This window comes from Dendrobium catenatum, unplaced genomic scaffold (genome assembly GCF_001605985.2).
Source record: "Dendrobium catenatum unplaced genomic scaffold, ASM160598v2 fragScaff_scaffold_621, whole genome shotgun sequence".
NCBI classification, from domain to species: Eukaryota; Viridiplantae; Streptophyta; class Magnoliopsida; order Asparagales; family Orchidaceae; genus Dendrobium; species Dendrobium catenatum.
Window position 1 is genome coordinate 15950925 of NW_021319083.1, and position 25717 is coordinate 15976641.

The 25717-nt window shown below is 34.8% G+C and overlaps 1 protein-coding gene across 2 annotated transcripts; it reads left to right on the top strand.

Moving 5' to 3' along the window:
* The first annotated feature begins 941 nt into the window (after positions 1 to 941).
* On the top strand, positions 942 to 23723 carry LOC110114698 (RNA-binding protein 34). Of its 2 annotated transcripts, none has more exons than XM_028695183.1 (6): positions 942 to 2314; positions 2424 to 2482; positions 18675 to 18744; positions 18850 to 18972; positions 19081 to 19209; positions 22735 to 23723. In XM_028695183.1, exons 1-6 carry the CDS (start codon positions 1676 to 1678, stop codon positions 23176 to 23178), a joined length of 1464 nt encoding a protein of 487 aa, XP_028551016.1. In that variant the 5' UTR covers positions 942 to 1675; the 3' UTR covers positions 23179 to 23723. The 2 variants fall into 2 exon arrangements, with proteins under 2 accessions (XP_028551016.1, XP_020703310.1); XM_020847651.2 differs by lacking the exon at positions 18675 to 18744 and adding an exon at positions 17450 to 17519 and having other exon boundaries at positions 944 to 2314.
* The last annotated feature ends 1994 nt before the right edge of the window (positions 23724 to 25717 follow it).

Below are 25717 nucleotides of genomic sequence, written 5' to 3' on the forward strand. Positions count from 1 at the left end.
AAAATACACCTTGATGTGTAAGAGTTTAGCTTATTTTACTTAAGAGTTTCACAATCTCCCCTACTTTAGTAACTGACTCCCTCGTCAGCATCTTTATCCCAAAATCATCCGTCACTCAAATAAAATTCTAGAGGTGGTTCATATAAATTCAAGTGCTTACTCCTGCCACATAGCACTTTGTCACATACAAAGTTCAACAGATGACTCCCATGTCATATCACTTTATATTGTATGATACTTATGTCTCATCTTCCAGCTGGTATATTACTCTGATACCATTTTTCATTCCTCATAATCTAATTTGCAAGAACTGTCTCTTTTATCTTTTATTATATAACAATCAGAGTTATTTAATTTCATCTATCAGTAATAAATAACAAAATAAAAAAATTTATAATTCAAAAAATCAATACACATTTATTTTTATTAACCAAAAAAATAAATAAATCATATGTCATGGATCTCATCCATGTAAATATTTATTTTGCAATAAATGCATGCATGAGACTCACCTATAAATTAATTGTTCACCAAAAATCAAAGAACTAATTAGAAATCCTTAACATGTAAATACTCATTAACTCGATAAAGAAATGGCTTAAGCAACTTGTGGTTCTCTTTCAAACAAGAGAATTTAAAATAAGACGTCAAATTTGTTAATGATTTTATTCACAAAAGCTCTAATTTAATTCCATTACAACCTATCATGATTATCATTTTAGAATAATATCATATCTAAATTAAGTTTACTAATCTTAACTATATATGATATATTTAAAGAACTATTGAAATTGAAAAGTTGGATGAAAATCTAAATGGATTCATGAATACATTAAAGGAGTAAAAAGTTCTAAAATTTTCATTGAATTTATTTTAAAATTTTATTATATTTAAAATCTTAGTCCTATGACTTAATTGTTGTCATAATTTCTTTGAAAGGCTATAGTGCCCCGATTAGATGTAGAAGGCATATTATGTGTGCTAATATTCGAAGTTTATTATCGGGAACATGATTGAACATTGAGGTGAATGGTAAGAGTATGCCTTGTAACATACCAAAAGTTAATGTTGTTGGGTTCATATATGGATGTAATTAATTGGGGCCTTATACTTGCATAAATTTCTTTTTTAGACCTTATTGATCAAAATCTAGTCATTGCTCACTAGGTCACAATGCTTATTTGCCAGCACAATAAGGTAATTTTATACAGTAAATTATATATTTCTCTACCACCACGACGCAACAAACTTAATAATGCATTTATAGCTTGTGTGAGCTCAACATGCATTAATGGACTCATTAAATAAACAAAAGTTATAAATATTTTTTTTTATTAAAATTGGTTCGATTTTTTCACCAATGATATTTACTTTAAAATGATTAATTATTTTCACATTTATCCTTAAATAAGTTATATATTCATCATAAAATTTATATCGGGAAAATCGGGCCGAAATTATTTCCGTTTTATAAATATAGCTCAGGTTAGAGCTAGTCTTGAGTTTGAACAATTGCGGCGGGTTCTTCCTTATAAACAGTCCATCTGTCCATGGACTGACCTAAAGCCATCGGCCGGTTTGCTTCCTGAAAGAGCCAAGTGAGATCTTCACCGCCAATCCAGTCGTTCCGAGAAAGAACCCTCGTTGGTTTCGCTCTTTCGAATCGGATCTCCAAATGGGGAAGAAATCTAAAGAGATGAGCGAAGATAAGGAGGAAGCTGTCAAATCCCTTTTCGGCGCTGACAATCCCTTCCGCCGTAAGCGACAGCCGGACGCAGTTGATGGCGATGCCGGCGACATCATTCGACCTGCGAAAAAACTAGGGTCAGGGATGGATTCTAGCGTAGCTGAGAAGGAAACCATGAAAGAAGCAAAAATTTTGGACTCGGAGCATTCCAATGCTAGGAAAAGGAAGAGAGAGACGGGAATAATAGCGGCGGTGCCAAGCCCTCCGTCTTCAGACGAGGAATCTATTGTGAGGAAGAGGATGAAACTTGTGGAAGATGCTGAAGTGGATGGGTCAAATAAGAAGAATAAGAAGAGGAAGAGAGACGAAGTGGAATTTGAATACGAGAAGAAGAAGTTGGGTTCAGCCGGAGAGGATAAGCCAGCGGCCACCGTTGTTGCCGTTGGGGAGAAGAGGAAGGCGGATATGTTGGATACCAAGGAGTCCTTTGATGATGAGAGCAAGCTACTGAGGACTGTATTTATCGGGAACCTGCCGTTGAAGACAAAAATCAAGGCTCTAAAGCGGGAGTTTGCTAGATTTGGTGAGATTGAATCGGTCAGGATAAGATCAGTGCCTCTTGTGGATGTGAGTAACTTTTGCTCTGGTTCTCGTTTTAATATTTTTATTCTTACTTATTTTGCTATTTATAATTTTTATATCTTTCTCGGCATTTTCTATGACTTTTTTTTTGAAGACTAAAGCTCCTAGAAAGGCAGCTGTTATCAAGGGCCAAATAAATGAAGAAGTTGACAGGTTTGTGATGATGAACTTGATGATGCATTTGTTTATGCTTGCTATTTTTATTCAACCCTCTGTTTTTATGTTACCCTATTTTTTGTGATGTGATCCTTGCAAATTCCTGTCACATGGCTCACAAAACCCACAGCACACAGAATCTGTGATGTAAGAGTTCTGTTATTGAGACCTATTTAGCATTTATATTGACATGGAAAATGATATGACATGGGCCTAAGCTGAAGGTTTTGAGGAACATATGTCATGGTGCGCCATTTCTCCATTTTAACATGAAAGCCAAATTTGAGTCACAGAAGCACCTCTATAAAATGTGGGGGTAAAGCTGCATATTTTAATTGTTCCCTAGTTCTTGCATTGTCGAGAGCTTCATGCAATGGATATGGCTTTTTTTAGGTCATAGTGCACCATAAAGCTTAGAATTATAGGAGAAAGTGAGAGAAGTTGAGAATGGTTGTCAGTGAGTGTAGAACGACATCTCTTTAGTATATAACCTAGTTAGGGTGGCAAAGCCCACTAGCCTTTGTTGTTTATACTTTATATGCAACTTTTATGTGAATCATGTTTAAGTAGTGGCTAAAAAACATAATTTTTTTTCGAATAACAAAAAGGACTGTTACATTGTCCATCCAATTTGGCGCTTGAAATATTTCGTTGTCTAAATGTTCATCATTAGCTTTAACTGAAATGAATTTGTTGAGATGAAATAAATTTTCATGTTCTTTACTAAATATGCTGTCTCATAAATGGACAAATAAGAGGATCCGATAAGTAAACAAATAAAAGATAATAATAACGCTATCATACTTATCAATATTGACAAGTGCATAGCACGCAATTAGCTATTTTAAAAACACCCCCATTAGAAATTGTGAATAATTTTTTAATAATCCAATAATATGAGACATAAAATATCTTAATATAAAAAGAAACTATAAATTTCATATAAATAGAACATAACATTTATGAAAGTTAAAGAAATGCACAATATTTTCATTCTGTATCTGTTTAAGATGTTTGGTCTAAATTTGAGTTTTTTCTATTTATTCTAGTCAACACATGTAGAAATGTGGTTTGCAATAAGATGATAGTTTTATAAATTGAATAATATAATAAAAAAGAATCAAACAAACTCAAAGCACTAATATATTAAATTAATATCGCTACATGGTAGTAATCACTCAATTAGATTAAGCAAAGGTGCAAGACTAATGATTAAACAAATAAACAATTAAAGTACAATAGATGAAAAAATTATATGGATATAGTAGGGAGAAAAGTGCATAAATAATTATCGATGGATGGCAGAGAGATTGCATAGGTTCCATGATAAAATCACATGTGTTATGTATGCTATACACTATGATATGCTCCATTTTTCATTCTTTTTCCTTCTTATGTAAAAACATAGGAAGCATGGTATGCAACACCATGGAATATGGTGTGCGTTATTTTACACTATTTGCATGTATTCCCAGTTATTAAGATATTAAATTACAAGTGATATCTTTTTAGTAGTAGGAGTCCTTCCTATTTTGCCTCAACTTCCTAGTATGTCAACAGGCTCTCTCAAGTTAAAAAAGCTTATAGGCCCTCGCTTATATATCTATTAGCTCTAGCTTATTACAAAAATGAGAAAAATATAGGCGTCATGGAGCCTTGGTGAATATATTTGTGACATGTTTTGAATTGAAAATATTAAGAGTTATAGTTTTTTTAAGAAAGCACATCATGTAGGAAATGACAATCTATTTCAATATGTTTAAGTCATTTATGAAAATAGGATTGTGGTGATGTAGATGACTACATGATTTTCTTTATGTAGAGTTATATGCTAAGTAATAAGGGAACTACACTCTCATTAGATAATTTTTACTCACATCATTTTGCATGTCGAATGTACCTTCGCTCTATTTTTAGCTTTTTTACTAGGTCTGGTTACAAAATTATATTTTTTGCTTTTCTAGGTGATCAAATTTCCTCCAACAAAGATCTAATATCTTGAAGTTGACTTTCTATAATCATTAGACTCAACATAATTGGTATTGAAAAAAGCTTTCCCAAGTTTTTAGATTTTATATACAGTGGCCCTTTTCTTAGAGTCTTTTGATATATTGAAGATTATTAGAACTGTTTCCTGATGCCTTTTATTTGAATTTTGTATATATTAAATTCTTACTCCAGTGGCCAACATAATGCTTGTTATGATAATAATCAGATAAATTAGCTTACCAACTACCCTTTGATGGTGAAATGGATCATCAAGAGGTTCATCATCTTTAGAAGTTGTCCTAGTTTCCATAGGGGTATTAACAGACTTACAACAAAGTAGGCTCATTCATGTAGGGTTAGTATCATATTTCTTTTGGAAGAGTGATTCCCAATTTATTATTGACAAATTTAATTCCAAGAAAATAATTGGTCATCTAACATCTTTTGGCGACATTACCCCGGCAAATAATTTTTTTAAATATCAGAAAGGCGTGGATAGTGACTTCCATTGAGTAAGATGTCAACATAAACATGTAGTACCGAATCCCATAAGAATAAGCTTGATGAAAATAGAGTGATATGTCGGGCTGATGTGAATATCAGTCTTAGAAATGCCTTTAGAAGGTTTTTTCAACTTGGCCTATGTACTCTTTTTGGGGTTAATATTATTTTAATTGAATAATATACAAGCCATCATTACATCTAATATCAAGTATTTGACAAATTATTTATTGAACAGCAAACTTGTTCATGAACTTAAATCAATGAATTGGGTTATTTTCAACATTGGTTCATTTAAAATTCAATTTTTTTTTTCTAGAATTCTTGTACAATTACTATCTCTAATGAGTATTACTTGAGCTAAGTTTGAGTTTTTAATCAAGTGTTCTAGTTCATTTGCAACCCTACTTGTTTTCATACATGATGATGCAATGCATCTTATTGTGTCCTACAAATGAATACAATTGATAGGAATAAGGATGACAATAATAACAACATCAAGCCTTTATCCTACTATATGGGGTCAACTATATGAATATATATTTTTGCCATTGTGTCATATTAAGAGTCAAGTTCTCTAAATCTAATAAAAACATCATTTCTAATACTTTCTAACCAAGTTTTTTTAGGTCTATTTCTACCTTTCTTAATGTAAGCTAGATCTCATACATTTACTCTCCTAACTGGGTCATCGAAAGGCTGACATTTTATGTGATCAAACTATCTAAGGGAACTCTCTAATCTTATCTGCCACTGGAGCTATTTCAACCTTATCACGCGTATACACTCGTTTCACATTGCATCTCTAAGTGTAAAGCCACTTATCGACCCGAACATCCTCATTAGTGCAACACTTAACTTAATGGCCAACATTCTACATTGTAAAGCATTATAGTTCTCACCACCATCTTATAGAATTTTCCCTTAAGTTTGATGGGTACTTTTCTATCACATAGTATGCCTAATGCATTCCTCCACTTCATCCATCCAACTTGAATTCTACTGAAAATATACCCATCTATTTCACCATTGTTTTTGCACAATAGTCTCGAGATGTCTAAAATGCGTACTCTTTTTAATGACTTGATCGCCCGAAGTTACAATCTCCCACTATATCTATTACTATTAGAATTACACTCTATGTTTTCAGTTTTAGATACACTCAAATGAAAACATTTAGATTCTAACGTTGAGCTCCATAATTCAAGTTTTCCTTCAACTTCTTCTCTAGTATTATCAATAAGAAAAATATCATTAGCAAAAAGTATACATCAGGATACATCCTTTTGCATATGTCTAGTAAGACATTCATGACTAAAGCAACAAAGAGAAGGGCGTAAAGTTGATCCTTGATGTCAACAACTGAATTTGGAGACGATGAGAAGGAAAACGATCAAAATGAAGTAGATAATTGGTCGAATAAAGTATTAGAGTGATTAAGAGTAGCAATTCATTACCTTTTACCGCATTGGACGGTAAGAGGAAGATGTGGGTCAGATAACATTGGCTGGTGGATGCTTAGTTGAATTTAATAGTTTGGAAAGAGGTGTTGACATGGATGGAGATTGACTATGACAATTGTATACATGCAAAGGTATAGCGGTAAGAAGGGGATCTTCTAGTGGAAGATGAATTGGTGGGGAGGAGGGCTTAAGGGAGAAAAGAAATGAATCCTGTAAAAGGTTATTTTGATGAAAGTGTATATGCGTCGTGTAAGTGAATCATAGAGAAAATAACTTTTTTGAGCATGAAATTACTTGAGGAGGATGCATTGGATAACATGAGGAGAGAGAGGCACATGAATATTACATGTAGGCCAAAGAGGTGTGGTGTGAGAGGAAAGATAATTTTATTGAGATAAGGAATAAAAATATGTGAGGTGTGATCTAGAAGTGGAGAAAGGGTTTAATTGATGAGATAAAAGTTGGTTAGGACAACATGCCTCTAGAACTAACAAGAAATATTCATGTGAAGCATTAATATCATGGAAAGATTATGGAGGTGGCAATTTTTATGGTTAATACTAATGTGTTGAGAGTTAGAAGGGCAAGAAGTCCGTTGAATAATATCTTTGGTAGAGTAGCAGGTGTGAAATTAAGATTGTATGAATCTAAAATGTTATTGCTATGTGATGTTTTGATGAAAGCAGCAAATTGAACTTCAGTTTCTTCATAAAAAGGTTGAAATATAAGAAAGGTCTTAGAGTGGAACAATTATTAGGTCTAGACACCGGACGTAGCTCTACATCCGGAGGCCAATAACATGTCGCCACGTGCTCTTACTCTTTACCGCGCGGCCCGACGACCCTACCCGGACCTGAAACCGGTATTGCTATGTTCGGTTATTGCTAGGTATTGCTTGACAATAATGAGAAATATTGCTCTGTCAAGATCAATACCGAGCAATACCTAGCAAAATCGGGGTATTGCTAGGTATTGGTCTTGATAGAATGGTATTTCTCGTTATTGCCGAGCAATATCGAGCAATACCTAGCAATACCCCGTTCTGCATAAATCAGCCAATACATAGCAATCCCGGGTCCGGTCCGGGTCGGGTCGTCGGGCCTCGCGGTAAAGAGTAAGAGCACGTGACACCATTTTACTGGCGTCCAAACGTAGAGCTACGTCAGGACACCAGACCTAATAAAAATTCCTTAGAGTGACATTTAAATAAACGCATGCAACCTATGAGAAATCATCAATAAATGTGACAAAATATTCAAGGACGTAAGGAGTAAAGATCATATCAAGGCCCTACATGTCTAAGTGAAGTAACTCAAAAGGATGTGAACAACGACTAGTGGTAAATCATGGAAAGGACATATGGTGGTGTTTGCCCTGCTCACTTGCATGACAATCAAATTTGAGTATAAATTAGAATTAGAGTGTGAAGAGATATTAATGGCAAAATCCTAAAGGCTACTTGAGAGTATAATTACCCAAGTTACGATGCTAATGAAAAAGAGTAATGATGGAAAAAAAAATGCAAGGAAAGTAAATTGTCATGTGGTAGATTCCACCAAATTCAACACCTCCATCAAACATTCTTCAATCGGTATCTTGAATAGTACAATGAGAGGGACAGAAAGTTATTCAAATAATTATGAGACTTGGTGAGAAGATGAATATATTTTACATTCGCAAGAGATTATGAGATAGATATATAAAGTATGAGAGAGTGCTTTTCGCAAAGATAGGGGAAGCACATCTGTTAGCTGCAGTCACAGGAGGAAGGGATGCCATGTGGAGTGAGGAGAAAGCTTGTGGTTACCTATCATATGGTTGTAGATGCTTAAATCTACAATCTAAGACATACTTAAGGAAACAATTGCAAAATACCTTGAGGAGGAAATAACGTGAGAAACATATGTGTAGGTTTGAGAAAGCATGAATTAAGCGATCATATCCTTTAAAGGTGAGCATAATAGAGCTTGAAGGTGCGGCAGTAGTGGAAGAATCATCAGTGGGAATATATATTCTCAAGACATGCTGAAGAGTAGGGGCATGGTCAAATTTGGTTCACTTTGAAGGATGATGGTGTGAAGACACTGAGAAAAAGGAGGAAAGAATTTCCTTCATGACCACGTCCAATATCAATTCAACATCAACAACCAGGACTACTAGGCCCACCATAACCATCGTGATGCTCGATGGTGAGGGCTATCTGATCAAAGATGATTGGTGAGGAAACAATAATTTGGTTATACGATGAACTCATAGGAGAGTAGTTATAATATTGGGAACAATAGAATCAACCATCAGTCAAAATGATGAAACCATGCAAAGGAATAATAATTGGTTGGGGATTTTAATATAAGATTATTAAAATTTTGCTAGTTATAGAATTGATGCTTATACAAGTTAGGCTTTCGAAATTATCAATTAGAGACTATACAAGGCATGTAGTTACAACTAGATTAACGGGATGCTAGCAAGTTAACAACATAAAATAAAGAGTGTAATGTAATGGCGAAGAAATAATAATCCATGGTTAACAAAAAGAACTTTTCACCTTGGGTCCCCCACTCACGCTCTTGACGGTGGGGGCTTTAACGGAGGAAGATTGAGAGCAAACCGAGCAATGCCATTAGGAGACAAATGGTGCCCAAGGTATAGTCCGTTGGAGAAGTAGCCGACGGTGGGGAGTCCACGGGATGACTAGTGAGTATCCAACGTCCGGGAGGAATATGCTCCTCGATGGAAGGTACTAACGTAAAAGGACACGCTTCAAGTAATCCTCCACAGAAGCGTCAATGTCTAGGTTCACGGCGAAGAAAGGAGATACAAGGATGTTGGTTCGCCCTTGATTATCAAATAAGAAACCATAGTCGACTTCCGGATCGACCATGCATGGTGGTGATGGTTGGGAGGATCTCTCTTGAGATTGGTGAGGAGAAGGTGAGGGGATGACGGGAGAAGACTTGGGAGGGTGAGGGGGAGGCTAGGGGTCTTTGGGTTGAAACAAGTACCTTGGGGGGAAAGGAGATGAGAGGGAAAATCTGAAGTTTAATTTCAGATTTTCATTAAGGGGAATGGCCCATTTGAAATTCAATATAATACAATTAAGGGAGTAATGTGGGCCGGCGGTCATTAAGGGATTTATGAGGGGTTTAATTGTTGCTTAGGTGGCAAAGTGGAGAGAGAAGGGGGAGAGAAGAGGGGGCCGGCCATAGGGGTTGAGGGAATATGTCTAGGTTCAATGTATGTGGGGCCCAATTGATTGCAAACTTAATTAAATCAAATTCTGAATTTAAATTCAGATTTGATTTGCATTGAGTAGTTTCCTAATTGAGTTTTGTCATTTAAGGAGGGATTTAAAATTCAAATTTCAAATTGAATCTCAAGTGGGGCTAACACAAGGAAGGGAGGTGATGGTGGCCGTCGGGTATGGAGGAAGGAGGGAGCTCGGGTGGGGAGATTAGGGGAAGAAGAAGAAGAGATAGAGGAAAAACCAAGAGCTCACCCGTAGGGGCTGTTGGGTACTTCGATTGAGCCTCTCCTAGGCTTCACCACTCACTCTAGAACTCACAAAGAGATCTAAAACCAAAATTGAAATTTCATATCAATATTCATCATCCCCAAATACAATAGAAATGACTTATATATAGGTCTCACCAAAAAGAAAAGAAATAAAGACTAAATTGCCATTGGGGCTACAACAACAAATGACCACCCATAAGGGTAAAACAATAAAAACTAAAAATAAAATAAACTACTACATAAATGACTAAAAAAAAATATAAGCTCCTGATCGTAGCCATCGATCTCCGGTGTCTCCAATTGTACACGCGTTGACATCTCTGACGATGTCCTCATCTCAAAATCGTGCATATTAAAGAAATGGATCAATATAAAAAGTTAACTTTTTTTCTTGTCTATGTGGTGTTGTAGTAATCCTAAACGTATATATCTTTATGCTATAGAGAAACAATGTCTATAAAGTATAGATGATGGAGATTCTATTTTTCCAGAAAGTAAGTGGAGTGAATAAAATCTCACATAACCTTGATAGTCTCACGACATATGGCTGTGACGTCAATGGAAGGTTCGATACTATTTAACAAACAAGTGAGAACACCATAATCATATGCTTGCCATTTGGAGGTCTTATGGATATCCTCATGAGCATCAGGGGAAGTATCAAGATGAGTTGAGAAACAAGCATAGGAGAGTTGTGTGCAAGCGGGTTAGGACTGGACTTGGCGCTCTAAGGAAGAGCTAGAGGGTGAAAAAAGCAGTCTCGCAATATTCTTTTTTTCATCCATTTAAAAGAAATATTCTTTTTTTCATTGTTCTAAACAAGGAATCGTGCAATATTCTAAACAAGCATAATTTGCTCCGATTAAAACAACAAAATAAAACAAGATTCCTTGTTTAGAACAATGAAGATGAAACCATTAGCAATTAAAACAACAAAATAAAACAAGAGAAGGTGCCTACACTTAGGCCAAGCCACTTGCTAAACACTTGGAAAAATCAAAATAACTTAGAAACTCAACAACATGCTAAGTAAGTAGGTTTCAACAACATCCCTAATCTAACAATAAGATTAGAAGCAAATAAAGTACACTCAATCCCTACGTTTACTAAGCTCGGCAGAGTTTGGTGAGCAAGATCTTCATGAATCTATCAAATCACAAGAACAAGTTAGACAATGAAAATATGAGAAAAGGGAGATTGACAAACCCTTATCACGGTTGAGATTCAATCCTCCACTGAACGACGCCAAGTTGTTCTTCAATGGCCTGGACAAGGGTGTCCAGAATGCGCTCTACGTATTCTGCGACGGTGTTGTTGATGCGAGGGTTGATGTCGAAAAAAGGTCGAGTGTAGGATGCAAACAAACTCTTGCGCGTCGTAGGCGAGACCGTAATCAAGATCCGGATCGGCCATGCATGGCCTTTGGAGGATGAGATGTTGAAGAGGATCGTTGAGGCTTCCCTTGAAGACTCTTCTTGAGATGGAGGAGATAATCTAGAGGAATCAAAAGGGGGAAGGGAATAAAGGTGGCTGGCGAATGATGAGGGCAAGTGTAAGAGATTTGGTTCAGATTTTGTGAGAGGAGATGGAGGGAATTCTAATTCAACACTTCCTAATTATCCTCTTAATTGAGAATAATTAAAGGAAGAGAGAAAGGGAAAGAGGGGGGCGCGACAAGGGAAAGGGAGTGAGGGTTAATTTAATTCCATTAAGAGAAACTTCCTTTTGGAATGAAATTAAATAGATGAGAGCTTGGGGATTTCGGCCAAGGAGGGCGTATGAGATTTGGAATTATTTCCAAAGTAGAGAATTGGTTTTAGGAAAGAATTCCCATTCCAATCCTATAGGGTGGCCGACGACAATAATGGGGGGAGAGGGATTTATGGCAAGTGTTTAATGCTCGCTTAAATTTTGGATCTTAAATTAGGGAAAACCCCCCTTTAATCAAATATTGATTTGAGGATGAACTTTAAAACTTTCCTAAAATAGATTTTGTATTTTAGGAAAGATTTTGAATTTCAAATAACTTGGATTTGAATTCAAAATTTATTCCTAATTTTATTCAATCTAAATCAGGAAACAAGAAAAGAAAAAGGGGGGGGGGGAATTCAAAGGGGCCGGCGGCTAGGGTGGGGGTGGCTGCCGGTTTTGGTGGTGGGGTGTGGTCGGTTGGGTGAAGTGGAGAGGGGTTCGGTGAGGGTGGAGGCTTGATTGTGGGTGGGGAAAGGGAAGTAGGGCCGGTGGTGGTGGTGGGAGGAGGAAGGGGAAGAGATAGAAAGTAGAACCATGAACCCGACTTTTCTAGGTTGGTGGCTATGCGCAATTGTCCCTCTCATAGGGATCTCACTCCGATCTCTCAAGCGCTCATAAGAACTCAAACAAAGAGAAGAAATTTTCTTAATCAATCATTCATTAGCTTTAGAAGAAGAACATGAGAGCTATAAATAGCCACGTACAAAAGACTCAAGAAATAAAAGGATGACCATGCCCCTAGGGTTTACATACGACATCCCTTAAGAAAAGTGTAAAATGGGAAAACAAACACACAAATAATAAAAGCTACATAACATTATAAAAGAAAACAAATACATGAAATGACTAAAAAACACATAGACTCGATCGTGACCGTAGATCAACGGCCACGTTTCTGATATACTTTCCATGCTCTGATGTCCCCATTCAATATGCTTGCTAAATGAATATGGTATGACGTACCATTGTTAGCACCAATCTCTTATGGTTGTTTTTATTGTGATAAGGGTTTAAAATTGTGCAATTTGAGGTGCGTCTTATGTTTCACCTTTGAGTCGTGTGTCGCAAGGTTATAGTATGAGGCGTACACTTCACTATTGTGTGAGGCGTGCCTCAATATTTAGGAGTGAGCCTAAAAATATTTAAGGTTTAGGTATTTAAAAAATCACTTTTCTTATCAATCCATCATATCCTCTCTATCTTTTGGTCTCTGTTTCATGCAAAGAAGTGAACTTCCAACCTTCCTACATCTTTGAATATCTCGACTCGCACGTTGCAGCTCGCTACACCTCGCCACCACCAATTGCCTCCTTCCTAGCCGTTGGTCGCCTCCTTCTTCCATGCCAAGCCTTCTTCTTTAACAATGGTTAAAGGCATCTCCTCTCTACAACATCTCTTCTTGCTGGCAATCTTTGAAAATTTTTCCCTAAACCTAAGTTTTAAAATTGCACAATTGAGTATTGAGATATTTCTTATCCATGATGTGAGGCATAAGCTTCAATGGGTTTAGAGACATAAGTCTTAAAATTCTATAAGAAGAAACAAATTGTGTAATTTTAGAAACATTAATATTCTAACATTCTAACAGGGACATTAAAAAATAACATAATAAGTTTATCTCTGAGATTGGTGCTAATAATGGTACTTCATGAATAAAAAATGTCCCTAAACATGTTAATATATTAAAAAATAATATATTAACATTCTAACAGGGTAAGAAGAAACAAGTTGTGCGAGTCACAAAGTATCATATAACAAATTGTGCAAAGTAAAAAGATGATGCAAACATCAAAGTAACTAGATATGAGATCAATGTATAGCAACAACAACAACATGAAGCCTTTATCCTACTACGTGGGCTCGACTACATGAATCATTTTTCTCTATTATGTCCGATTAAGGGTCAAATTCTCATTTAGATCTTATACAAAAGGTTATTTCTAATATTTTTTTAATCAAGTCTTTTTAGGTCTACCTCTACCTTTCTTAACATAGGTTAAATCTAATACATCTACTCTCCTAAATGGGTCATCGGAAGGTCGTCATTTTATGTGACCAAACCATATAAGACAACTCTCTATAATCTTATCTGCCACTGGAGCTACTCCAACCTTTTCATGTATATGCTCATTTTGTATCCTATCTCTAAGAGTAAAGCCACTCATCCACCTGAACATCATCATCTCTGCAACACTTAACTTAATATTATGCTTCTCTTTTAATTGCCAACATTCTGCGCCATAAAGCATTGCAGGTCTAACCACCATCTTATAGAATTTTCCATTAAGTTTTGAGTGGTACTTTTCTATCACACAATAAGTCTGATGCATTCCTTCACTTAATCTATCCAACTTGAATTCTACTAATAATATCCCTTCTATTTCACCATCACTCCGAACAATAAACCCAAGATATCTAAAACGTGTACTCTTAATCTCTTATTAATGACTTGCTCGCTCAAGGTCACAACCCCCCTCCCCCCCACTAGATCTATTGCAACTAAAATTATACTCATTGTATTCGGTTTTAGATCTACTCAAATGAAATCCTTTAAACTCTAAGGTTGACCTCCATAATTCAAGTTTACCTTTAACTCTCTCTTTAGTCTTATCAACAAGAAGAATATCGTCAACAAAAAGCATACACTAGGGAACATTCTCTTGCAAATCTCTAGTAAGAACATTCAAGACTAAAGCCAAAAGATATGGGCTTAAGGCTGATCCTTGATGCAATCCAATTGAAATTGGAAAATACTTGGTCAAACCACCTTGTGTTTGAACACAAGTAACAGCTCCAGCATATATATCCCCAATGACTTGAATATAAGCATTATTAATCCCTTTCTTTCTTAGAACTCTTCATAGCACTTCTTTTAGAACTTTATCATATGCTTTCTCTAAATTAATAAATATCATATGAAGATCTTCCTTTTTCTCTCTATTTTTCTCCATTAAACCTCTCAATAAATATATGGCTTCCATAGTAGACTTACTCAGCATGAATCCAAATTGATTTTGGGAAACATTAGTATCATGTCATAACTTATGCTCATAACTCTCTCCCATAGTTTTAAAGTATGACACATCAACTTAATTCCTCTATAATTTGCACAATCTTGTACATCACCTTTTTTCATAAAGATAGGAATCAACACACATTCTCCACACATCTATCATCTTTTGTCTTCAAAATAATATTAAAAAGTTTAGCAAACCAAAAAATTCCTTCATCTCCTAAGCATTTCCATACCTCTATTGGAATATCATAAGGTCCAACAGTTTTCCTATACTTCATTTTCTTTAAAGCCTCTCTAACTTCAATTTTAGTAATACGTCGATAAAAATAAAAATCTCTTTTCATTTAGATTGTTAAGGTCATTAAAGTTAATCATATTTTCACAATCTTCATTAAAAAACTTAGTAAAATATCTCATACACCTTTGTTGAATATTTTCTTCTAAAAATATTTTTTGATCTTCATCCTTAATGCACTTCACTTGAATTAAATCCTTACTACTTTTCTCTCTTTGTTTGACTAGCTTATATATATATATCTTTCGTCATTTTTAGTATCTAATCTATTATATAAATCATTAAAAGCTAAAGTCTTTGTATCGCAGAATATTTTCTTAGACTTCTTAAGGGCAAATTTATATCTTTTCCAATTTTCAAAATTTTTACATATAAACAAATTTTTATAGCAAAACTTTTTATTTTTGATCTTTTTTTACACATTTTGATTCTACCACCAACTATTTTTATTATTATTAGCTTTTCTTTTTGATACTCCAAGCATATCCTTTGCAATATTCTTAATATTACAAGCTATTATTTTCCACATAACATTAGCTTCCTCATGCACTAACAAAATCTTAAGATCGTGAATTTTACTCTCAAATATATATTTTTTTAGAGTTCTTTAAATTTTACCATATAATCCTAGAACAACGATGTACTATATTTTTTTATATTACGTCTTTTCATCTTAAAGTCTAAAACTAATAAGCGGTGTTGAGTACATAGACTTTAACTTGGAATAACTTTACAATATATGCAATCTAAATGATCTATTTTTCTTACAAGAAAATAATTAATATGAGTTTTATTATAGCCATTCTTAGAAGTGATGAGATGCTGATCTTTAGTCTTAAATAATGTATTAGAAATAACAAAATCATAAGTTAGAACAAAATCTAATATAGTCTTACCACCTTCATTAGTAGCTCCAAATCCATAGCCATTATGAATGATTTTTAAAATTCTCTTCATCTCTACCAACATGTCTATTTAAATCTCCTCTAATAAAAACTCTTTATTCAAAGGTTATTCTTTGTATTAATTCTTCTAAGTCATTCTAAAATTTTAATTTTGAGCATATATTTAAAACTACTTGAGCAATATATGCACTTATAATATTAATAATCTCATCATCAACAATAATCTTTAAAACAATAATTCTATCTCCAATTCTATCAGTTTTTACAACATTATCTTTCAAACTCTTATCCATAGTCACACCTATACTATTTCTAGTACGACTCCTACTAGAATTCTAAAGTTTAAACCCTAAACTGTCAATCTCCTTAGCCTTCTCTCCTACCTATTTAATTTCCTGAATGCATAAAATATTTATCTTCCTATGAATCATAATATCAATTAGTTCCATTAATTTGCCTGTAAGGGAACCAAATTCCACGATTCTAACCTAATTTTATTTTCATGGACTAGCTTCTTTGTCCACATCCGTCTATAATGTGGGAACCCTTCTCTATTTAACATTGCATTCGGGTGCCGATGCAGCTGCCCTTGCACACTTTTCACTGTATTCAAACCATATCGCGCATCGCTTCCAGAGAACGTCCTAGCATTAACACAATGTATTAAAAGATTCATGTCATGATTATTCGACAAGTTTTATGCTAGCTGTCGACTATCTAACGCAACCCTCAACTTTTCTCATCCAGGATTTGGGACTTGGCAATGGTAGTGTCAATTGTGGGACTAAATGCTCACAAATATTTTGGTTTTGAGCACATGTTTGTTAGAATGTTTCTATAAACTTTCATGCTGTCATACATGCATATGTGGGTAAGTCCATGCCATTGCACTTAAATGTGTGTTTTTATATGTATGTTTGTTTCTATGCACGTTTCAGTTTATTTATATGCGTGTCTATCTTGCAGGGATGTGTGCATGCATGAAACTATGAATATTTTCCTCTTTCTCCCTCACGATAATGTTCTTTCAATTCACACTCTACATTCATATATTATACCATTTCCGATTTGGTATCACATTCAGAGTTTCAGACTTCATAGCAAAAGATGTCTCAGTGTGATTATTTTTGCTTAGATCCTTACTATATTTATGAATTTCAGCCTTCTTCCCAATGTGTTTTGAGGACCAAAACCATTTTTGTTTGAAACTTATGTATCACTCTTTTTTTATAAATGTTTTGATTGAACTTAAATTTTGGGAAAGTTTCATCTAAGTCATGTAGTGCAACCTTAAATCAAGGTACAAGTTTTGAGAATATTTCTTTCAAAGTTATTTTTTAAAATCGCCTTCACATTCGGTAAGCCCTCTTTGAATTTTAAGCTGAGGACCTATGTTGTCTATTTATTTTTGGCTATTTCATGCCTAATATTTCACGAGACTTCTGTTCTTATCTAGATGTAAGAAATAAGATTTCTTTTGGTTTGGGTATCTATACAGTAAGTCTAATATTGAATTGTGCTTTACAGCATGAATGCTTACATTGTTTTCAAAGAGGAGCAATCGGCCCATGCTGCTTTGTCTAATAATATGACACAGGTATATAGCTTGCAGAAACATTTTACAATGATGCGCTTGGATAGTTTTTATCTGTACTGTTTTCTATGTTATTGTATTTAAGATAGTAAGGGAACCAAATTCCACGATTCTAACCTAATTTTATTTTCATGGACTAGCTTCTTTGCCCACATCCGTCTATAATGTGGGAACCCTTCTCTATTTAACACTGCATTCGGGTGCCGATGCAGCGGCCCTTGCACACTTCTCACTGTATTCAAACCATACTGCGCATCGCTTCCAGAGAACGTCCTAGCATTAACACAATATATTAAAAGATTCATGTCATGATTATTCGACAAGTTTTATGCTAGTTGTCGACTATCTAACGCAACCCTCCACTTTTCTCATCCAGGATTTTGGACTTGGCAATGTTAGTGTCAATTGTGGGACTAAATGCTCACAAATATTTTGGTTTTGAGCACATGTTTGTTAGAATGTTTCTATGAACTTTCATGCTGTCATACATGCATATGTGGGTAAGTCCATGCCATTGCACTTAAATGTGTATTTTTATATGTATGTTTGTTTCTATGCACGTTTCAGTTTATTTATATGCGTGTCTATCTTGCAGGGATGTGTGCATGCATGAAACTATGAATATTTTCCTCTTTCTCCCTCACGATAATGTTCTTTCAATTCACACTCTACATTCATATATTATACCATTTCCGATTTGGTATCACATTCAGAGTTTCAGACTTCATAGCAAAAGATGTCTCAGTGTGATTATTTTTGCTTAGATCCTTACTATATTTATGAATTTCAGCCTTCTTCCCAATGTGTTTTGAGGACCAAAACCATCTTTGTTTGAAACTTATGTATCACTCTTTTTTTATTAATGTTTTGATTGAACTTAAATTTTGGGAAAGTTTCATCTCTAAGTCATGTAGTGCAACCTTAAATCAAGGTACAAGTTTTGAGAATATTTCTTTCAAAGTTATGTTTTAAAATCGCCTTCACATTCGGTAAGCCCTCTTTGAATTTTAAGCTGAGGACCTATGTTGTCTATTTATTTTTGGCTATTTCATGCCTAATATTTCACGAGACGTCTGTTCTTATCTAGATGTAAGAAATAAGATTTCTTTTGGTTTGGGTATCTATACAGTAAGTCTAATATTGAATTGTGCTTTACAGCATGAATGCTTACATTGTTTTCAAAGAGGAGCAATCGGCCCATGCTGCTTTGTCTAATAATATGACACAGGTATATAGCTTGCAGAAACATTTTACAATGATGCGCTTGGATAGTTTTTATCTGTACTGTTTTCTATGTTATTGTATTTAAGATATAATACGTATTTATATTTAGATTGGTGAAAATCATATCCGCGTTGATATGGCATGTCCACCTCGCAAGAAAATGAAAGGAGATGCTCGGCTTTATGATAGAAAGAGAACAGCTTTTGTGGGCAACCTCCCTTTTGATGTGAAGGTTAGCTTACTTTTGTATAGAGTATAGTTGACATGAAATTTAATGTTGTTTTTTGTTTCCTTAGTATTTTTCATCATCTATACCTGAAATATATTGCTTGCACTCCAGGATGAAGAACTCTACCAATTATTCTGTGGTCTCAGCCAATCAGAACCAAATGTTGAAGCTGTGCGTGTAATCAGAGATCCCAACACAAGCATAGGAAAGGGCATTGCTTATGTGCTGTTTAAAACCAGGGTGAGAACTTTTATTTTCCCGGTGGGAAGAAATATTTGCGTGGCTGCAAGTGTTAGAACCACAACAACAACAACAAACCTTTATCTCACTATGTGGGGTCGGCTACATGAATCCTTTTTCTCCATTGTGTCATATTAAGAGTCAAATTCTCATCTAAATCTAATAAAAAAGACCATTTCTAATATTTTCTAACAAGTCTTTTTAGGTCTACCTCTACTTTTCTTAGCATAAGTCAAATCTAATACATCTACTTTCTTAACCGGGTTATTGGAAGGCTGCCGTTTTACGTGACCGAACCATCTAAGACGACTCTCTCTAATCTTATCTTCCACTAGAGTTACTCCAACCTTTTCACGTATATGCTCATTTCATATCCTATATCTAGGAATAAAGCCACTCATCCACCTGAGCATCCTCATCTCTACAACACTTAACCGAATATTATGCTTCTCTTTTAACGGCCAACATTTTGCGCCATAATGCATTGCAAGTCTCACTACCATCTTATAAAATTTTCTCGTAAGTTTGAGAGGGACTTTTCTATCACACAACAAGTACGATGCATTATTTCAATTCAACCATCCAATTTGAATTTTACTAATAATATCCCCATCTATTTCACCATCACTATGAACAATAGACCAAAGATATATAAAACATGTACTCTTATTAATGACTTGATCGTCCAAAGTTAAAATTCCTGCACTGGATCTATTATTACTAAAATTGCACTCCATATATTCAGTTTTAGATCTGCTCAAATGAAAGCCTTAAGACTCTAAGGTTGACCTCCATAATTCAAGTTTACCTATCAACTCCCTTTCTAATCTTATCAGCGAGAAGAATATCATCAGGAAAAAGCTTACACCAAGGTACAAGCTCTTGCAAATATCTAGTGAGAACATCCATTACTAAAGCAAAAAGATATGGGCTTAAGGATGATCCTTGATGTAATCCAACTGAAATAGGAAAATACTTGGTCAAATCATCTTTTGTTTGAACACAAGTAACAACTTCTGCATATATATTCTTAATGACTTGAATATAAATATTATTAACCCCTTTCTTATGTAGAACTCTCTATAGCACTTCTCTTAAAACTTTATCATATGTTTATCTAAATCAATAAAAATCATATGTAGATCCTCCTTATTCTCTCTATACTTCTCCATCAAACCTCCCAATACATGTATAGTCGGGAAGAAATATTTGCAAGGTTGAAACTGTTAGAATTTAAAAAAAAAAATTATTGCATGCTTTCATGTTATTATTATTATTATTTTGGTGAGCTTTAGCCTTCAGTATAACTCGTTGTGAAGTACTGGTTTTATTTGGCATTTAGACTTTTCATTGAGCAATTAGTTCTTTTATGCTTCAAAATTAGGTAAGAAGGGCATCTATGATTAAGGATGATGAAATTGTTTAGGTATCTTATTTATGGAGCTGGAATTTCATGTCTATTTACGAACTTGATCGTGTTGAAAGAATGCGATCGGAGCCTTGCATATTTATGTATTAGCTTCTTTGATCTTTCTTCTTTGGCAATTATTCAGGCTTGGGTTTGCTAACGCAGATCTATGGTGAGATGCTTAAAACTACACATTCAAATTCACAACTCAATATTACTTAATTTAAACATCTAAACTTTTTTTAGGTACGCACAAAACAATTATTAGGGTTTAGGCTTTTCTAATTCATACCTATGAACTGATCGTCAAAATCAAATGCTCTCATTCAAATCTGCAGTTTAGAAACCCTTAATTTAGATAATTGTATGTTCCTTTATATAAAATTTGGAATGCAAAGAATTTGATTTGGAGCTAATTTGATAGTCCTCTATTCAAAATACCACATAAATTTACGTCCATAAAAAGAAGACGTTTGATTGAGATCGTGCAACCAAAGACCAAATTATAACAAATATGATAAAAATTAATCGCAAAATTAAATAAACTACTAGAAATTAGATAATAAGAAGTCACACCGGTCCTGGTAAATAACTTCCTGTGAAAATTTTCATCTCCAATTGCACCCCAAACAAAAATCCATTCAGTCAAAGCAGAAAAAAATATATATATAAGTTTACAAGAGGCGGAAGCAGCAAGGGGGCGGAAGCCTGGCTTGAGTGGGACCCACACATTAAGGCTGGGATTAGGAGGGAAATTCAAATTAGAGGCTGTTTGGGGAATAATGAATTGTTCTTTTACCTTAAATAATCTTCTTCTTGTTAGGATTAGATTTTTCATCTTGAATTTGAATCTGAATTTGGGATCTCTTGTGTGGTGCTTGGGCTCTAGTCTTTGGCTAGAGAATTAGAGAGTTGGTTTGATGAGGACATCGAAGATCAACGGCTACGATTGTGTCTACTTATTTTGATGTATTTTATTTGTTATTTGTAATTTCCCATTTATACCTTCACTTGAGGGTTTTGTCTTATGTGGCCCTAGGGGCATTTGTGTATTTTTTTTTTCTCATGTATTTGGCTATTTAAGCCTTCCCCTTCCTCTTGGAAAAGGGATGATGAATTATTGATAATGAAATTTGATGTTCTTGTTGATCTCTTAGTGAGTTTATGTTGATCTCTTAGTGAGTTCATGAGAGGAGAAGTCCGAGGAGGGTAACTTGTAATACCCGTCAATCTTTGGAAGAGTCCGAGGTTCGCGGTTCTTACGATCTCTTTGTGAGTTCGTTAGTTATCTCTATCTTTCTCATATATTCTTGTTCATCTCCTTTCTTCCCTCTTCATCCACCCAAGTCTTCCCCTAGCTCCACCTCCCTAAGCCGACGACTATCACCCACCCGATCGCCGGCCTAACCCAGCCCTTTCCACAGTTTTCTCCCCCCACCCCCCCGCTCTAGCCCGGCACCTCCCTTAGCCTCCCCAGCCTCCACGGCTGGCCACCCGCCCAGCTTCACCCGCCGGCCATCCCTTAGGTCGCATGGGATTGTTTCACATCATGGTTCTTCCTCTCAAATTGAAGATCCATGTATCTTGTGCCATTTTTCTTCTTCTACCAGTGAATTTCAAGTGTTTTCTCTCAGATTTCCTAGAGTTGTTTACTGCAGATTTTTACTCTGTTTTCCATTATTTTGAGCTGTTTTCTATCAGATTCTTGATCACTCCGGAAGCTATTTCGATTAGAGATAATCCCCTAGTTCTAATTTGAAGCTTCTTGGCATCCCTCTTTTCCTCTTCGTCCTTTTTTTCTCCTATTTCATTATTTTGATTTTACTTGGATCTCTTACATTTTGGTTTATTTTCTGTGCATGAAATATTTATCAATTGCTTTGTTTTTTCCCTAAATTTCTAAAACGAGATCGAAAGTTTTTCATTGATACTAGAAAATAATTGTTCTGTTAGATAACTTTTTTTTTTGGTAGAATAACTTGCATCTAATTCGAATTATAGCACTACATACATAATTTATGTTGGAAACTCACATATTCTACGTGTTTTTTGCTCTTTGGAACCAAACACCTAAATCACAAACACTCCTAACTCAATATTTTTATTCCTATTCGCAGGATGCTGCCAACAATGTCTGCAAAAGAAGAGACTTGAAGATTAGGGACAGAAATTTGAGGGTCTGCCATGCTAAATCAGATGCCCTCCCATCTAAAGTTAAAGAAGGCCCAAGCAAACGGTTTCCTCACCAGAGGCAGCCCACAGCTCACAGTGGCGTACCTTCAGGAAGAGGAGAAAAACGGAAGAGAATAGATACTGATTCAGTGTCATATGAAGGCACCCGCTCTAGCAAAACAGGTGTTCTGAAGAAATCTTCCTTTCGGCCACCCCAAAGCAGAGTGAGTGACAGTGGTGCCAGGAGGTCCAGCTGGAATGAACAGCAGGGTCGCAAAACGAAGCGACCGGCCGTAGCTGCCAGGAAAGCTAAGGAGCACCAAAAACGGAAGCAGCCGAGTGGAGCATCGGAAAATGCCGGTCGAAATAAGAGAGCAAGACGGCAATAGGAAGGCATTTGAGACTACTAGTGTCTGTAAGTTTCATTTTCAGTATTGTAATTCTTCCTAGAGCCAAACAGAGAGCTGTTTCTGCTCAGCATTGTGAAGTTCATAACTTGATCTCTGATATGCATCAAATTGCTGTGTTAAAGGTTTCATTTGGGATGACTTTTTTACTGCTTAAAATAAATTTTTATTAGAAATTTATTTTAATAAGCAATAAGAAAGTCATTCCAAACGAAGCCAAACTCTCATGTATCTTATAGATTTTAATCATTTATCAGGGATAATCAATTTATGAAATGAAATCTCTGCATTTAGTTGAAAGATTTTATTTCTCAGCTTGGAGGGTTTATGACGCAAGAGCTTAGTCGTTAATTGTATTAAACTTCAGGCTATATTAAGTCCATTTGGTAGTTATAGGGCTATAGAGGTGTAATGCTTTCTTATTTTGTATGTAGCCTATTATGTGCTTTCTTTTTGGCTATAAATAGGTAGCCAATGCTTGTAATGAGGGAGATTTTTGGAGATCAATAAAATTAGAGTTTTACTCTTGTGAATTTCTATATCCTAAGATTATTCTTAGGTGGTGGTTCTTGCTCCAAGGAGTTCTTGGAGTGGTATCCGGCGACTGCCACCGGATCGTCGACGTGGATTTGTCGAGCCCATTACGGTCCGGTGTCATATAGAATGTTTTTTTTTTTTTCAAATTACTTTATCTTCAAAAGCATTAGTCTATTTCATTGAATTTTATCCGATCAAGCTTTCTAAAAGACTATCTTGGTAGAGAGGGAGGACCTCTCAGCTTCCCATTGCTTCCTCATCCTAGTAATGAATAATGAATCATGGGAACGAATTTCCTACCCTTCCCAGTAATAATGAGCTAAAGGGCTCCTTGTTTTGCCAAAACCCTATCGAAACATTCTTGATCCAGTTTTAGCTTATATTGTTCTGCTTAAAATAAGGCCAACAAATGGAGAAATTTTTATACACGAATAAGGTATATAAGAACAATCAAATTGCATGAAATGCATAACTAAAATACATAGCTACTATTATTCATCATGGTGTTATTTGAAATCATTCATTATCTTATAAGTATTATTATATATGTCAAATATTTATAATATAATATATATTATTTATTATTAAAATATATTCTTATTATTTATTTATATTGTAATATATGCTCATTATTCAGGGTATATTTATTTATCATATTAATTATTACATCTTTTATTGTTTATTATTAATCACAAATTTTTAAATATTATTCAATTTAATAAGAGTCGTTATAATTTTAGTTTTGTAACGAGTGTTAACAAACATTTTTTGTTGAAGGTTTTTTTATTTCTCTCATCTTTAAAAAATATTAATTTTTTATTATTTTTAATATGAAACTAAAATTGTATTGAGCTTTATTTGGATCTAACTAAATGATATAATTTAATAAGTTCATCATTCCTCCAAAGATATATATATTAAACTTTAGGTAATTAGATTAGCAAGTATTAGAGTTGTTGTTGATGACATGCATTAATGCATGTTGGTGGTGATGCTGGATAAAGAACTCGACTAATGTTGATGTTGAAATTGACGACCCACATTAGCTTTATTGGTGATATCGTGCATTTATGTTTATCATGATGATGGTTAGTTGACAACAAATTTAGGGGTGTTTGGATGACTATTTGACGATGATGATTGGGTTGCGACAGCCTGATATAAAACACCGAGTTGCCCAAACTAATTATCTTGGAGATAATCATCTCCTTCATCAAATGTGCCATTAGTCTTTTCATTTTGTTGTAGCTTTCACGTCAGTTTACATTTCTAATAGAAACCCTTTTACTAAAACAACTAGCCATCATTGCTTTGAACTGCTGCAGAAATCTTTGTTATGTCCACATATTAGAAAGAACTTGGGAATTAACCCCATTTTGTCATTTTTGTATGGTTTTGTGCATTTAAATTAATTAAAGGAGCCATGCTGTGTACCAAGGAACTTTTATTATGTCCTCTGACCGGACATAGATCTACGTTCGGTCAGAGGATTGTTACTCGGTTTTTGCTCGGTATTGCTAGGTATTATTTGGTAATAACGAGGAATACTGCTCTGTGAAGATCAATACCGAGCAATACCAAGTTATATCAAAGTTTTTATAGAAAAAATTCGGTATTTTTTTGGTATTACTCTGTATTGCTCTATATTTTATCTTCACATAATAATATTTCTCGTTATTGTTGATATTGCTCGGTATTTGCTCGGTATTTCTCGTTTTGTGGCTGGATCTTAGTGCCGGCCGAATGTAGCTCTACGTACGTTCACCGGACCAAATAAAAATTCGTGTACCAAGACACATTAATTCCAGAATGACTATGTATATCTTCATACTAAGGTTATTAATTTTTTTTTTCTTCATTTTTATTCTTCCAAATTTGCTAGGCAATTTTAGTTTGACTATTTATGTGCTTCTAAGATGTTTTTCCTTGATGCAATCGAAATAATTGTTCAAAGGAGAATAATGGTTCATTACATAGAACTAAT

Excerpts from the sequence above, each read along its gene's own strand:
- LOC110114698 (XM_028695183.1), top strand. The coding sequence starts at position 1,676 with ATGGGGAAGAAATCTAAAGAGATGAGCGAAGATAAGGAGGAAGCTGTC. Across the intron at positions 2,315-2,423 it reads GATCAGTGCCTCTTGTGGAT|ACTAAAGCTCCTAGAAAGGC; the intron begins GTGAGTAACTTT and ends TTTTTTTTGAAG. Across the intron at positions 18,745-18,849 it reads TGTCTAATAATATGACACAG|ATTGGTGAAAATCATATCCG; the intron begins GTATATAGCTTG and ends ATTTATATTTAG.